The sequence below is a fragment of the Phyllobates terribilis genome, unplaced genomic scaffold, assembly GCF_046119375.1.
Source record: "Phyllobates terribilis strain yellow unplaced genomic scaffold, ASM4611937v1 Scaffold_4__5_contigs__length_816908805, whole genome shotgun sequence".
Lineage (NCBI taxonomy): Eukaryota > Metazoa > Chordata > Amphibia > Anura > Dendrobatidae > Phyllobates > Phyllobates terribilis.
In genome coordinates this window covers 491,358,833-491,375,479 of record NW_027362764.1, presented here as the reverse complement: position 1 = coordinate 491,375,479, position 16,647 = coordinate 491,358,833, and the positions used below count along the sequence as shown (strand labels likewise).

The 16,647-nt window shown below is 41.2% G+C and overlaps 1 protein-coding gene across 2 annotated transcripts in view; it reads left to right on the top strand.

The window, feature by feature from the left end:
- The window catches only part of ELOVL2 (ELOVL fatty acid elongase 2), a 208,191-nt gene extending 192,575 nt beyond the window's left edge, over positions 1-15,616 (top strand). For both annotated transcript variants that reach the window (XM_073678770.1, XM_073678769.1), the window contains exons 4-8: positions 1,742-1,819; positions 4,371-4,542; positions 4,881-5,005; positions 7,480-7,614; positions 9,516-15,616. In XM_073678770.1, coding sequence (XP_073534871.1) covers positions 1,742-1,819; positions 4,371-4,542; positions 4,881-5,005; positions 7,480-7,614; positions 9,516-9,638 — 633 coding nt within the window. In that variant the 3' untranslated portion in view covers positions 9,639-15,616. The remainder of the gene's footprint in view (positions 1-1,741; positions 1,820-4,370; positions 4,543-4,880; positions 5,006-7,479; positions 7,615-9,515) is intronic.
- The last annotated feature ends 1,031 nt before the right edge of the window (positions 15,617-16,647 follow it).

Below are 16,647 nucleotides of genomic sequence, written 5' to 3'. Positions count from 1 at the left end.
CAGGTCAATGCCACACAGAGTTCTAGCAGCAGACACATCTCTACAACAACTGTTAAGAGGAGACTTTGTGCCGCAGGCCTTCATGGTAAAATAAGTTGCTAGGAAACCACTGCTAAGGAAAGGCAACAAGCAGAAGAGACTTGTTTGGGCTAAAGAACACAAGGAATGGACATTAGACCAGTGGAAATCTGTGCTTTGGTCTGATGAGTCCAAATTTGAGATCTTTGGTTCCATCCATCGTGTCTTTGTGCAACGCAGAAAAGGTGAACGGATGGACTCTACATGCCTGGTTCCCACCGTGAAGCATGGAGGAGGAGGTGTGATGGTGTGGGGGTGATTTGCTGGTGACACTGTTGGGGATTTATTCAAAATTGAAGGCATACTGAACCAGCATGGCTACCACAGCATCTTGCAACAGCATGCTATTCCATCCGGTTTGCGTTTAGTTGGTCCATCATTTATTTTTCAACAGGACAATGACCCCAAACACATCTCCAGGCTGTGTAAGGGCTATTTGACCAAGAAGGAGAGTGATGGGGTGCTACGCCAGATGACCTGGCCCCCACAGTCACCAGACCTGAACCCAATCAAGATGGTTTGGGGTGAGCTGGACCGCAGAGTGAAGGCAAAAGGGCCAACAAGTGCTAAGCATCTCTGGGAACTCCTTCAAGATTGTTGGAAGACCATTTCCGGTGACTACCTCTTGAAGCTCATCAAGAGAATGCCAAGAATGTGCAAAGCAGTCATCAAAGCAAAAGGTGGCTACTTTGAAGAACCTAGAATATAAGACATATTTTCAGTTGTTTCACACTTTTTTGTTAACTATATAATTCCACATGTGTTAATTCATAGTTTTGATGCCTTCAGTGTGAATGTACAATTTTCAAAGTCATGAAAATACAGAAAAATCTTTAAATGAGAAGGTGTGTCCAAACTTTTGGTCTGTACTGTATATATATATATATATATATATATATATATATATATATATATACACACACACACACACACACACACACACACACACACACACACATTATATACATCTCTGCTTGGAATTCAACTGGGCAGTTCTTCAGAGTCTTCTGAGGGTGCGGCTTTCACCCCTCTCTCCCAAGTACTGGCAATCACAGCTCAAGACTGTTAGCTCAGCTGCTGTATATTTTGTAGCCTCTGTGCTTGGTATTGCAGGTATGATTCATGACAAGTTTGTTTAGAAGAGCTTTTGCCCGATCATTAAAGGGAATCTGTCATGACTGATAATGCTATTAATCTGCAGGTTAATTAATAACGTTGTGCAGGTGCCCAGTTGCTGTACTGAAAAAGTGGCACCTGGGAGAAAACAAACTTTATTCCTCCCAGGAGCCGCTGGCTTTCAGTCATACTGGCATCGCTGACAGTAAAAGTGCCAGAGTGTGTGTAAAGCCGCCCCTCACAATATAGTGAGTGATAATGCACACCTGCATGACAAAGCCGGCAGCTCCAGGGAGAAATAAAGTTAATAATCTTCCAGGTGCCGCCCCTTTGAATACAGTGATCTGGGACCATTGTTAAGCTATTCACCGGCAGATTAACCCTATAGCTGCAGGTTAATACCTTTAAGGAAGAGGTCTAAGGCACAGATTTTGTTTCTTGCTAAAAAGTCTTATAGTACCTAAATATGTCATCATATTAACTATGATACACTTAAATAAAACTAAAAATGAATTTAGATATTTTTAAAATCAGTCTTCTTTTACAGCTCATTCTTTCAACATGGGAAGGTGGTTATAATTTACAATGCCAGAACCTGGACAGTGCAGGTGAAGCCGATGTGCGGGTAAGTCATTTTTATGACCTATGCATGTAAAAACAAATTAATTTGAATCAACTTCAGTTAACATAGCAGTCCAGTGATTTTTGCCTGTGGTGTTGGAGGGGTGACAGAAACCACTATCACAGTTCCTGATAATGACTAGACAGCGCCCTGTCACACATTTATAATGACGACGTTAACAGTTCAGCCTTCCTGATTCTATGCTTAAAATCTCTAAGCTTTTGAGGAGAATCTAGCACTAGCTGCCCATGAGGTGCTGTACTAATGCATTATAGGATTCATAGCCGAGAAAAAAAAATGCAAGGCAATATTTTTGAATCAAGATGGATATAGGAGGGAAGAAAATAGGAGGTTGAACTGCGTGGAAGTATGTGCACTATATATATAATGGAAGAATTTCACTGGACTTCTTTAAGTCATAGTTAGTGAAACTAAATTTTGTTCAACAGCTAAGTGTTTAGCTTGAAGCTCTCTAGTCCCAATACAAAACCGCTTCAAAGCTGGCGAAATCAGCATTCTCCAGAACATACCGTATATGTTTAACAGTAGAAATCTACCTGTTGGTTAGGATCTATTCACAATGAGCAAACTATGCTTTTCAAGGCAGAAGCAGTTTGTGGAATAAAGCATATACCACACAGAATGCATTTTTTTCTACATTTCTAGTTCTAGAAGGATACAGACAAGTTACTCAGCCTTATCTGTGTGTAGTTAGACTAAGGCCATATGGATCAACCGTGTCGTGGATACAAGAATGGCAGAGTTATTTCTCCCGCAAAAACAAATAATTGCTTGTTAAGAAATCTTAAATCACAGCCATAAGTCACTGCGCTATGACATCAATAAAAGTAGTGATGTGCTGTCTCTAAAGTTAAAATCTCCATATCTGGTATGCAACATACACTATATGATCAAAGGCATGTAGGCACCTGGTCTTCACACCACCATAACAGCTCTTATCACAGAAGGCTTTCCACAAGATTTTAGTTTCTCTGCGGGAATTTGTGCCCATTCAGCTAAAGAGTATTTGTGGGGTCAAGAACTAATGTTGGCCAAAATGCTCTGGCTCATAATTGCTGTTCCAATTTAACTCGAAGATCTCTCCATAACCGGCACGGGGCACAGCTATGCATAATCATGGAAAAATGATGCTTCCTAGGACGCAGAGGTAGTTTAGAATTCTGTAGAGAGCCGCACAACAGAGGATTTTCACTCTCCTCTTTGGCACTTAGTGGGCCAGCTGTGTAAGGTTGTGTGGTTAAAGGGCCTCTGTCAGCCCTTTACGATTGTTCAAACCAAGTACCCCCCGCTCGGTGCTTCATGGTGCCACCAATAATTTATATACACCTTCCCACCTGCTCGTTTTCACTTCCATCTCCACTCTCCTCTTCTTTGATTCGCAGCTGTGGCTTCATAGGGCAGAGAAGGGTGGAGATAGATGGAAAACAAGCAGGTGTGAAGGTGTATGTTAATGATTGGTTCCGCTGTGAAGCACCAAGTCCTATACTTGGTTTGAACATTTATTCTGTGCTGACAAGTCCCTTTAACTGCTTTTGACTGACCTTTTACTAGACATGAACAAATAGATTTGATGCTAATTGATTTAGCTAAGAATTTCTCAAAAATTACAGTTTTGTTTACCACCATTTTGCTGGACATTTATTTAGATCTGGGAAGGGGAAAAAACTAATTATACCCACCGCACCTCTCAACCTGTCCTCCACTTGCTTCCTTGTTTCCTTTTTCTCTGCCGACTACTAGGCCTCCGGCACATTATTGACATCTATAATATGTCGTACTCCTGTCATCTAAGGTGCAACATATGGTATAGATGACCGTGACATCCATGCTGCCAGCACTGGACATGCCGGAGGCCTAGGACTCAGCGGGAAGCTGCAGTGACAGGATAGGTGAGGTGATCATATTTTGTGTTTTTAACCCCTTCATTGCCCTGTTTATTATGCTTTAGGGCAGTGTTCCCCAACTCCAGCCCTCAGGCACCACCAACAGGTCATGTTTTCAGGATTTCCTTAGTATGGCCCAGGCAATAATTCCATCACCTTGGCCATACTAACAAAATCCTGAAACCATGACCTATTGGTGGCTCTTGAGGACCGGAGTTGGGGAACACGGCTTTAGGGTCTGGAGAGACCTCAGAACATAATAAACATCTTTTACGTGAAATTGGAGAACTTTTGATGTGGATCAAATAGATTTCATCCGAAAAACAAATTTAGTGAACAAAACTCAAATTTGAATTTCGGGCGATCTGCTCATCTTGTTACTTCTAAAACTTTCCATCTTACAATTAAAGCAGTTGTAGCTGACAAGGGCAGCATATGACAATACCAATCTACTGTTTTTTTTTATGGAAGTTGCATGGCTGTGCGCTTGATTTTATGCAACGTTTTGCAGTTAGCGTGGCAGATGCACCTGAACACAATATACTGGGGGTGTCCAAATACTTAAATTCATGTAATGTATATCTAAACTCATTTAATGTATTTTTGTATTATCCTTTGATTTTTTTTATTCTGTTTTCAACATTACACAGGTGGCCAAAGTTTTGTGGTGGTACTATTTTTCCAAAGCAATTGAATTCATGGACACAATTTTCTTTGTTTTACGGAAAAAGAACAGCCAAATCACATTTCTCCATGTATATCATCATGCCACAATGTTCAATATATGGTGGTGTGTCATGAACTGGATCCCTTGTGGTCAGAGTAAGTTTTCGTTGGTGGCATAGCAATAGCTAAAAGCAGCAGTAGTCCTACTAGGCGACACATTAGCCTCAGTACGTTGGCTAAGTTCCTTTTTATTTTGGGATGGCTCATACACACAAATTAGTCCTTAGTATTTATTGGAGAGTAGTTTTGACATTCACAATTGTGTAGCACCTACAATGGAATACATGGTGGACTTTCAGATAAATATTAAAGTTATACTCTGCATGGCACAGAATACAGCCCTCAAACTCTGGACTAATTCTGGGAACTCTAAGCTGTGAAGCAATGCTGTCTAATTTGAACTCCTTTCCTCTCATTTTTTTATACTTGTATAGGTTTCTTTGGACCTACGCTAAACAGTTTCATTCATGTCCTCATGTACTCCTACTATGGCCTCTCAGTTATTCCATCCATGCACAAATACCTCTGGTGGAAGAAATACCTCACTCAGGCACAGCTGGTAAGCGATAGGAAACATATTTCTCTACATGACTATCTAGTTATATATACAGTGCCTTGAAAAAGTATTCATACCCGTGACCTTTTCTACATTTTTCACGTTACACCCACAAACAAATGTATTTTATTGGGATTTATGTGATATAGCAACAAAGTAGCAAGTATTTGTGAAGTGTAAAGGAATTAAATATTTTTAAAATTAGAAAAATTGCCGTGCATTTGTATTCGCCCTCTGTAACTGGTACCCCTAAATAAAATTATGAACGACCAACTGACTCCAGAAATAACATAATTAGTACATTGAGTCCACCTGTGTGTAATTCATTCTCAATATAACTACAGTTATTCTGTGAAGGGCTCAGATGTTTGTTTGAGAACATTATGGCTCAATCAGCATCATGAAAACCAAGGGACACACCAGACAGGTCAAGGATAAAGTTGTGGAGAAGAGTAAAGCAGGGCTATGTTATAAAAATATAGCCCAAGCTCTGAACATCTCGGGGAGCACTGTTCAAGCTATCATCCAAAAATGGAAGGAGTATGGCACAATGCAAATCTACCAAGACACAGCTGTCCACCTAAACTGACATCCCAAGCAAGATGAGCACTAATTAGAAAAGCAGCCAAGAGGCCCATGGTCACTTTGGAGAAGCTGCAGAGATCCACAGCTCAGGTGGGAGAATCTGTTCAGAGGACAACTATTAGTCGTATACTCCACAAATCAGGCCTTTATGGAAGAATAGCAAGAAGAAAGCAATTTTTGAAAGCAAGTCTTAAGTCCCATTTGCAAAAAGCCATGTAGGGAACACAACTAGTATGTGGAAGAAGGTGCTCTGGTCAGATGAGACCAAAGTAGAACTTTTTGGGGCTAAGCACTGTGTGGCAAAAAACTAACTCTGCACACCACCTTCAAAACCATCTAGATCAGGGGTCTCAAACTCAGCTGCGCATATGGGCCGCACACAGAAAAACATTTAATTTGGGGGGCCGCATTATTTGCATGACAAAGTGACATTTTTAGTGATACCATTTTATTTTCTATACACCTTTTGAACTGGTCCTCATCTTGCAGACATGGTCTCCCATCCAGGTCCTTCATATTGCAGACATGGTCTCCCATCGAGATCCCCCATATTGCAGACACGGTCTCCCATCCAGGTCCCCCATATTGCAGACACGGTCTCCCATCCAGGTCCCCCATATTGCAGACACGGTCTCCCATCCAGGTCCTCCATATTGCAGACATGGTCTCCCATCCAGGTCCCCCATATTGCAGACATGGTCTCCCATCCAGGTCCCCCATATTGCAGACATGGTCTCCCATCCAGGTCCCCCATACTGCAGACATGGTCTCCCATCCAGGTCCCCCATATTGCAGACATGGTCTCCCATCCTGGTCCCCCACATTGCCGACATGGTCCCCCATATTGCAGACATGGTCTCCCATCCACGTCCCCCATATTGCAGACATGGTCCCCCCATCCAGGTCCCCCATATTGCAGACATGGTCCCCCATCCAGGTCCCCCATATTGCAGACATGGTCCCCCATATTGCATACATGGTCCTCCATCCTGGTCTTTATCTTGCAGACATGTCCCCCATCCAGGTCCCCCCCATACTGCGCACAGGGTCCGTCCGTCCCCCATACTGCGCACAGGGTCCCCCCCATACTGCGCACAGGGTCCCCGTCCCCCCATACTGCGCACAGGGTCCCCGTCCCCCCATACTGCGCTCAGGGTCCCCGTCCCCCCCATACTGCGCACAGGGTCCCCGTCCCCCCCATACTGCGCACAGGGTCCCCGTCCCCCCCCATACTGCGCACAGGGTCCCCGTCCCCCCCCATACTGCGCACAGGGTCCCCGTCCCCCCCCCATACTGCGCACAGGGTCCCCGTCCCCCCCCCATACTGCGCACAGGGTCCCCGTCCCCCCCCATACTGCGCTCAGGGTCCCCGTCTCCCCCATACTGCGCACAGGGTCCCCGTCCCCCCATACTGCGCACAGGGTCCCCGTCCCCCCATACTGCGCACAGGGTCCCCGTCCCCCCCATACTGCGCACAGTTCACCTTCCAGCAGGACAATGACGCTAAACATACGGCCAGAGCTACAACAGAATAGTTTATATAAAAACACATTCATGTGTGGAAATGGCCCAGTCACAGTCCAGACCTAAATCCCATTGAGAATCTGTGGCAAGACTTGAAAATTGCTCTTCATAGACGCTCTCCATTCAATTACACTGTGCTAGAGCTAGTGTGCAAAGAGGAATGGGTACTAATTTCAGCCTCTAGATGTGTAAAGCTGGTAGAGACATACCGCAAAAGCATTAATTGCAGCGAAAGGTGGTCAATTCATTATATAATGCAGCATTATAAACAATATTCTTATCGCAGTATATTACAACTTTAGAGGTGCTATTAGCAATTTCATAAAACAGGAGCAGTCATTGGCTTTTTGTCTGTCTTGCTTTCCCAGATCCAGTTCTTGCTCACCATTTCACATACACTGAGTGCCGTGGTTAAGCCCTGTGGGTTTCCATTCGGTTGTCTCATATTCCAGTCTTCATATATGACTACATTGGTCTTGTTATTTGTGAATTTCTATCTAAAGGTAAGTTATCCACAAGAACAACATTTACCCTATTTATCATATGACAACATGATCAATCCTTTTTTTTATTACATGGAAACATCTGTTTTTTATTTCTTCCCATATTTTATTTTTTTATACTTCATTTTATTTAATTTATTTTACTCACTTATATAGCGCCATTAATTCCACAGCTCTTTACAGACATTATGGGCGCTGTCCCCATTGGGGCTCACAATCTAGATTCCCTATCAGTATGTCTTTTGAGTGTGGGAGGAAACCGTAGAATCCGGAGGAAACCCACGCAAAACACAAGGAGAACATACAAACTCCTTGCAGATGTTGTCCCTGGTGGGATTTGAAGCCAGGACCCTAGGTCTGCATGGCTGCCGTGCGAACCACTGAGCCACCGTGCTGCCCATTATACCTTTTTATCTAGTTAGGCTACGTTCCCACAATGTCACTTCAGAGAGGAAGAGGACTAGAACTCTCGCACCACCTATTAGAAGCAGCACTCTAAAGAGACAATTTGCATATTTAATTTCCCAGAGGAGCATGCATGGCTTATAATTCTCCTCACTATGACATGCCAGGCTTGGCTTCTCACTCTCCACAAGGAGAAACGTTAACCCTTAGACCCCAGTCCAGTGTCTCTCACCTAGCCATATCAGATCTCATACTTTGCACTGATGAGGGGCAACACCCCGAAATGCTGTCTGCAAACTGAGATTCTGTTTTGGCTTTTATCCTAAGTCATATTGCACGACTCATTAAAGACTAGAGATTGACTTGTAAGATTGCTGCTCCCAATAGGTGGCACTAGAGTTCCAGTCCTCATCCTCTCTGAAGAGACAATTTACATATACATTTTCAGGAAGAAAATCTTAGATAAAGTGCCTCAGAATTGTTATTCCATGGGAAATACATCAGCTGATAGGTCTCTGTAAGGTACTTTTTTATTCATTAGAATCTGTTATTAAACAGAAAATAAGTAGGAAACGTTAATTCTTGTTTTGGAAGAAGCAAATGATAGAGATGAACGATGGATTATATCATGTATTGATTATCCATTCGAGTACAAATGAGTGGGGTCCATTACTGGAAAAATGACCAAAACTGGATTGGGAAAAAAAAAATGTACGTATAGTATGCTGGACACTTAGGGAGAATAGTGATAATATGACAAAATGGAACATAAGATGAGCCACCAATGTCTCCTTTTTCAGAGGGAAAAAAAAGCTGAGAGGTGCAAATCTGAGATACTCCATAACAAGAAAGCCAACAGGCGAATTCAAAAGTTCGAGTAACTCCCGTTTTAATTTTTTTTTCCCATAAATCAATAGTACACATGAAAATAAGCAACTTTTTTTTAGTATATCTCATCAGAGAAATCCAATTTCTCCTCTGGGACTGATCATTCATTCTCAATTCACTGAAACAGATTTTATCCATGAAGACCAATTTTCCCATTACGAAGATAAAAGATAAGAGTTGGTGCTTATGAAGTTCTATGGAACTTGCAGCAGAATGTCAGTCTCTATCTAGCTTTTCTTCTCCTCTCCATGGAGTTTTATAAGCACCAACTGCCATCTCTCTGAGTAATGGGAAAATCTGTTCTCAATGAATACAGAATTTCAAGGATTTGCAAATAAAATAAGAGCGAAAAAATCAACCAGGAGAAAAAAAAACCCACACATTCTGATTAGATGTATTACAAAGTTACTTAGTTTCATGTGTACTATTGATTTATGAAATAAACATTATAACGGCATTTTCGCCTTAACTTGAAGGCATGAGTTTTGCTTTATGAAGGTACATCTAGCGCAGGCCATCACTTTCTTGATTTTTTTTCATTTTGTATATAAAAGTGAATGTGATAAAATGATACATATTAACAATGTAAACTTTATTCTACTATTTAGACTTACAAATCAAGACCAGCAAAATCAGATACAAATGGTACGGCCAGCACAGAACTTCAGAATGGATTTCACAAAAACTTCGTAAATGCAAGCAATGGTGCCGTGCACAAGAAACACAACTAGAGCCTGATGAAGGATTATTAAGACGCAGCCGCTGTTTGGAGCGATATTTGAACATGCTTCCAGGCAGCGTCCTCCTAACAACTGAACAATATCAGTTTTTCCGTTAAATACATATATATATATTTTTTTTAAATAATTACTACCCCAGATTATTGTAATCTTTTGCTATATAGATTATGGCAAAATAATGACACTGAAGGCTTTTATCCAAATGTCAACATAACAATATTGCAAATTGAAAGTACTTAATTGTAGTCCAGGAAATGCCTTATATCCTCCCGATTACATTCTTTTACATGTCTAACAATTTTTAATTTAATGTAGACCTTTGTACTTACTAAAATTTAAATTCTGTGAAGAAAGACTATTTGTATTTTACTTTTCAGAATTTGGTTATTATGAATATAAAGGTTTAATCCACATATTAAAGAAGCAATACTCCCATCAAAGTTTTTATCCTCTTAATATATTGCAATCATCATATTATATAGCACTGGGTACTTACAATTGCTCATTTTACCTTTCTACCCAGTTAATTCTTCTCTTTTCTTTACTCTATGTAGAAACGGGAAGTATCCTGTCCCTGCAATTATCATTCCTCTCTTCAACTCCTGACTCAGCTGCTCCCTCCACCCCCGCCAGGGACTTCTGCAGTGACTGATGACTCATACAGGCAAAATTGACCTCCTGTTTCTACATAGAGCTTAGAAGGATTCAGCTAGTCAGTTTTTAATCACGTGATGTCATAGACCTAATGGAAAACAGAAGAATTGAGTGGGTAGAAAGGCAAACTGAGCAATTTTAAGTACAGTACACAGTGCCATATAATATGATGACTGCAATATACAGTACCAAAAGTTTTGCTTTTTTTTTTTTTTTTTTTTTTTTTTTTAAGTGTGATTACTTCTGTCTGGTTGTTGTGACGCCATTTTCCTGGTGATTTTAGTAAACCAGAAGCAAATGGCCGAAATTGTGTTTCACATTGTTTTATCCTTTTATGTGTAAGTTTTCAACATTTGCTGGGCCAAATGTTTTGCATATTTTGTCATGGGTAGTCAAATTTTGCCTACTTTTTTTTTTTAATGTGTGTGTTTTTAGGTTAAAAAATGACAAAGACAAAGCCAAATTTATCACCAGATGTCAGGAAGCTTATTATTCTGAGAGTGAAGTCAGGCAAAAGCCAAAAAGAGGTAGCTATGGAATTCAACTGTTCTCAGAGTCAGGTGTCACGTATATTAAAGAAAGAAAAAGAAGGTTATGGAACAGCTGACAAATCTAGAAGTGGACGACCACGGAAAACTTACTCCAGAATTGATCACATTATTAAGAAAAAGTCAATATCTGATGTCCATAAAAGTGCTGTACAGATTTCACACGAAATGAATGAAGAATATGGGGTCAAAGTGAGTCGCCAAACACTGGTGCGATGGCTAAGAGCAGTAGGGTTGAATTCACGAGTTCCAGTCAAGAAGACTTTCATCTCTGCAAAGAATCGGAAGGTCCGACTTGAGTTTGCCAAAGAACACAGCCAATGGAAAGAGACTGATTGGTCTAAGGTGTTGTGGTCGGATGAATCCAAATTCAATCTGTTTGGTAGTGATGGCATGGACTATATATACTGGTCAATTGGAAAACATAATGATGTAAGGTACCAAACACCTACAGTGAAACATGGTGGTGGCAATGTCATGGTTTAGGGCTGCTTTTCTGCATCTGCTATTGTACCCCTGAATAGAATTGATGGAAATATGAATGTTACCATGTACAAGGATATACTGGAGAATGTAATGCTGCCACATGGTAAAACCAAAGTAGGCAAGGGATGGAAATTCCAGCAGGACAATGATCCTAAGCACACATCCAATTTAGTAAAAAATTGGTGAGCAAAGAAAAATGTTCTCCTGTTGCAATGGCCAAGCAAATCACCTGATATAAACCCTATAGAGCACCTTTGGGATGAGTTAGGGCGAAGAGTTGGGGCCCGTACCTATAGCAATAAATATGAATTGTTTGCAGATTTGTAAATGGAATGGAGTAAGATCCCTCAAGATGTCTTGAATACCCTAGTGGCTTCAATGCCCCATCGGTGTGGTGCAGTAATTAAAGTAAGAGGTTATGCTACAAAATACTAAGTTATGGCATTCTAAGCAATGAATTACTCTCTATGTTGTGATCAATACATAGTATATGCAAAACTTTTGGCAGTCAGTTTTCTTTAATTAATTGACCATACCTATATTCAAAAGCATTGTGGTTAAAATTAAGGTCTTGTATGATGACAACTTCATGCACTTTCAATTCATCACCAGGGAAATGGCATCACAACAATCAGACAGAGGTAATCACACTTTAAAAAAAATGCAAAACTTTGGGTCGCCTCTGTATTGAGAGGATAAAAATTTTGATGGGTGTGCTTCTTTAATACAAGTATCTTATCAGTTAATCACAAAGCATCGGAATACATCAAGTATATAGACACAATCCTAGGGTTCATTTGTTCAGACCAAACAAAAAAATGGGGAAGGAGTGGGATCAGACTAATGTAATGACATCTTCACTAAAAAGTTTACTGAAATGGTTGCATAAAACATCCAGCGAGTGGCAATTCAGAACAGGTGAAAGCGTGAAGACTCACAAACTACAATGGACAGAGCAACATGCGTATGGAGCCACCTTTTTACCTTGTCTTCTCCCCTCTGCCATGGTGATTAGCGGATCGCCATCTTCCACTATATAGAGATTAGCCTGTCACCTCTCTGATATTTTTCAAATTTACGTCCCAGATGTGAATATACTCTTAAAAGATATGTACACCTTAGCACAGACATTTTCTTCTTGTTCATTTGCTTCCAATATACAAAGTTATGTATCTTTTTTAATGAAGACTATTTAGAAAGTTAATGTATCATTTTGCTGCTGTAGAGCGTGTGTAAGCCCTTTTTCTGTCGCAGTTCTCTGCAAAAATATTACAAAACCAACAGAGTTTCTGCTCACTATTAGAGATAGGGTTGTACACAGCATAGAGAGGGGAGAAAGCATTGACAGTCTCAGGGAGAAAAGATGCTAAAATGGACAAAGACACAAGAAAAGGAGATACGTTCAGGATAGAAGCTGTTTTGATAAATGACCTAATAAAACAGCAGCAGCAGCACCCTGGAAATACATAAACCTCAAATCCTGCCTACATTACTGGTACAGACACTCACACAGGAGAAAAATCTCAAGCTTGGGTCAGAAGGTCAGACTGAAAATTGCATTTCAAGGGGTCTGAAAAAATGAAGATTTCAGCCTGAAACTCATTGTTATATAAAACTGACATGGAAAAAAAAAAACACATTTTTACATAAGTGCAAAGACGTTCATAGCTCTTAAGAATATTTTTTTTCTAAAACTAAAGCACAATACTCAGTCACACAATGTCCTCTGTATAAAGGCTGAAAGAATAATTGCACAAATAGGGTCTTATCCTATTAAAAATTGTAATAGGAAACCTGCTCACCTTTTCAGGTTGTGTACCACAACCATAGATAGTGCTGGGCTTCGGCTGCTGCAGACCCACTGGAGAAAAGATACACACTGCTCAAAAAAATAAAGGGAACACAAACAACAGAATATAACTCCAAGTAAATCAAACTTCTGTGAAATCAAACTGTCCACTTAGGAAGCAACACTGATTGACAATCAATTTCACATGCTGTTGTGCAAATGGAATAGACAATAGATGGAAATTATTGGCAATTATCTAGACACCCTCAATAAAGGAGTGGTTCTGCAGATGAGGACCACATATCAGTACCAATGCTTTCTGGCTGATGTTTTGGTCACTTTTGAATGTTGGTTGTGCTTTCACACTCGTGGTAGCATGAGACGGATTCTACAACCCACAGAAGTTGCTCAGGTAGTGCAGCTCATCCAGGATGGCACATCAATGCGTGCTGTGGCAAGAAGGTTTGCTGTGTCTGTCAGCGTAGTGTCCAGAGGCTGGAGGCGCTACCAGGAGACAGGCCAGTACACCAGGAGACGTGGAGGGGGTCGTAGGAGGACAACAACCCAGCAGTAGGACCGCTACCTCCGCCGTTGTGCAAGGAGGAACAGGAGGAGCACTGCCAGAACCCTGCAAAATAACCTCCAGCAGGCCACAAATGTGCATGTGTCTGCACAAACGGTTAGAAATGGACTCCATGAGGGTGGTATGAGGGCGCGACGACCACAGATGGGGGTTGTACTCACAGCCCAACACCGTGCAGGACGCTTTGCATTTGCCACAGAACACCAGGATTGGCTGTCACCACTGGTGCCCTGTGCTCTTCACAGATTAAAGCAGGTTCACACTGAGCACACGTGACAGACGTGACTGAGTCTGGAGACGCCGTGGAGAGCGATCTGCTGCCTGCAACATCCTTCAGCATGACCGGTTTGGCAGTGGGTCAGTAATGGTGTGGGGTGGCATTTCTTTGGAGGGCTGCACAGCCCTCCATGTGCTCACCAGAGGTAGCCTGACTGCCATTAGTAACCGAGATGAGATCCTCAGACCCCTTGTGAGACCATATGCTGGTGCGGTTGGCCCTCGGTTGCTCCTAATGCAGGACAATGCCAGACCTCATGTGGCTGGAGTGTGTCAGCAGTTCCTGCAAGATGAAGGCATTGAAGCTATGGACTGGCCCGCCCGTTCCTCAGACCTGTATCCGATTTAGCACATCTGGGACATCATGTCTCGCTCCATCCACCAATGTGGATGCTTTAGTCCAGGTCTGGGAGGAGATCCCACAGGAGACCATCCGCCACCTCATCAGGAGCATGCCCAGGCATAGTAGGGAGATCATACAGGCACGTGGAGGCCACACACAATACTGAGCCTCATTTGACTTGTTTTAAGGACATTACATCAAAGTTGGATCAGCCTGCAGTGTGTTTTCCACTTTAATTTTGGGGTTGACTCCAAATCCAGGCCTCCATTGGTTAATAAATTTGATTTCCATTGATGATTTTTGTGTGATTTTGTTGTCAGCACATTCAACTTTGTACAGAACAAAGTATTCAATGAGAATATTTCATTCATTCAGATCTAGGATGTGTTATTTGAGTGTTCCCTTTATTTTTTTGAGTAATGTATATATATGTTGGAAAAACGGGTTAACTTCTGAGCTGCCGTACCTAAGGACTGAATTTGAATGAAACCAAGGATCCTGGAGATTGAAATTGCGGTTTGTCTACGCATTTCGAAATAGCAACACTTCTTCAGGACAAACCACACAATGATATCTCAAACAGCATTACGGGTACTCTGAGAAAATTGCAGTGGTGCCAGCCCCTCAGTGCACCACTAGCAATAGCCAGTCTCTGCTCCCGTGCTGTACCTCACTGAGCCTTTTTTTGGACACAAAATATACACATTGATCTTACAAGATCTGCACTTATGTTTGTGTGATTTCATGACAATTAGATCTGTGTACTCATATGGTTTGAATCTTGCCAAAGAAAATGCAATTTTAAATGTTTAGCTGTAATGAACGGCACTGCTTCTATGGCACACTCAGCAAATTCCCCCCAAAGATTTTCTTCATAAGACTAGCCTTTCATATGCCAGTCTGTCTGTCCAGAAGACGCCGATCCCACTTTCTTATATTCAAATGCATTAATGTCTGAAAGACAAACACATTTGAACACTGTGGCGCCAGGACTGGAGCAGAGGAGCGCTCGCCCAGATGTGCTGTTGACGTTATGGTACAAAGATGGAGTCACCTTCTCTCCTTTTTATCTGTTTTCAGGTGTGAGTTCCATATTGCCCATACACGTTACTTGCCAGAGGCGAGATTGAACGAGCATCACATGCTTGAAACAAAAACATTTTACCCATAATTTTGTCTGGCCTATTTTTGGGGTTTAGTGTGAAATTATGTCCAATTTGCCTTTTTCCTCAGGTTTTTTGGTGTTGTTCCAATACACAAAAAGGGAAATAAACATGTGTATTACAAAAACATGTGTAACTGCAATAATTTTGTGGGAAAAATACATGTTCTGGAAAAATGTTAAGGGTGCCAACACTTTCAGCCATGACTATGTGCGATCAGTATCATAAAGGGTAACATGAGGGCAGTGCAATAAAAACACAATGTGTAAACATACTAGTATGACAATTAATGGTAAGTATATAAACACAAACCCAACAAAAACAAAAAAGTCCTCTCCGACTGTAATGGTGCCAGCCCCGACAGCCGTTTTGGTGATAAGACTTCATCAGGGAGTATTCAATAAATAAAGTTTTTGATATGTATTTTATATTTCATGGACGCAAGACCAATTTTTCTTTCTTTGATATTATTCCCTTGTTTAGCCCCATACCCAATTCCCTCACTTGGACATAGAGATTATATTTTATATATATATATCTATCTAGATAGTTATCAATCTAGATATATATATCCACACACATAGTGGGGAAGAAAAATATTGCTGATTTCGCAAGTTTTCCCACCTACAAAGAATGGAGAGGTCTGTATTTTTTATCGTAGGTACACTTCAACATCTTAAAAAAATGCAGAAAAATTACATTGTATGATTTTTACATAATTCATTTGCATTTTATTGTATGCAATAAGTATTTGATACAATAGAAAAACAGAACTTAATATTTGGTACAGAAACCTTTTTTTTGCAATTACAGAGGTCAGACGTTTCCTGTAGTTCTTTACCAAGTTTGCACACACTGCAGCAGGGATTTTGGCTCATTCTTCCATACAGATCTTCAAATCTTTCAGGTTTCTGGGCTGTCGCTGGGCAACATTGAGTTTCAGCCCCCTCCAAAGACTTTCTGTTGGGTTGAGGTCTAGAGACTAGCTAGGCCACTCTAGGACCTTGAAATGGTTACAGAGCCTTGACCTATCTTCAGTACTCTTACTTATCTTCAATATAGTGCAGTCGTCCTGTCCCCTTTGCAGAAAAGCACCCCCAAAGTATGTTTCCCCCATCATGCTTCAAGGTTGGGATGGTGTTCTTGGTATTGTATTCA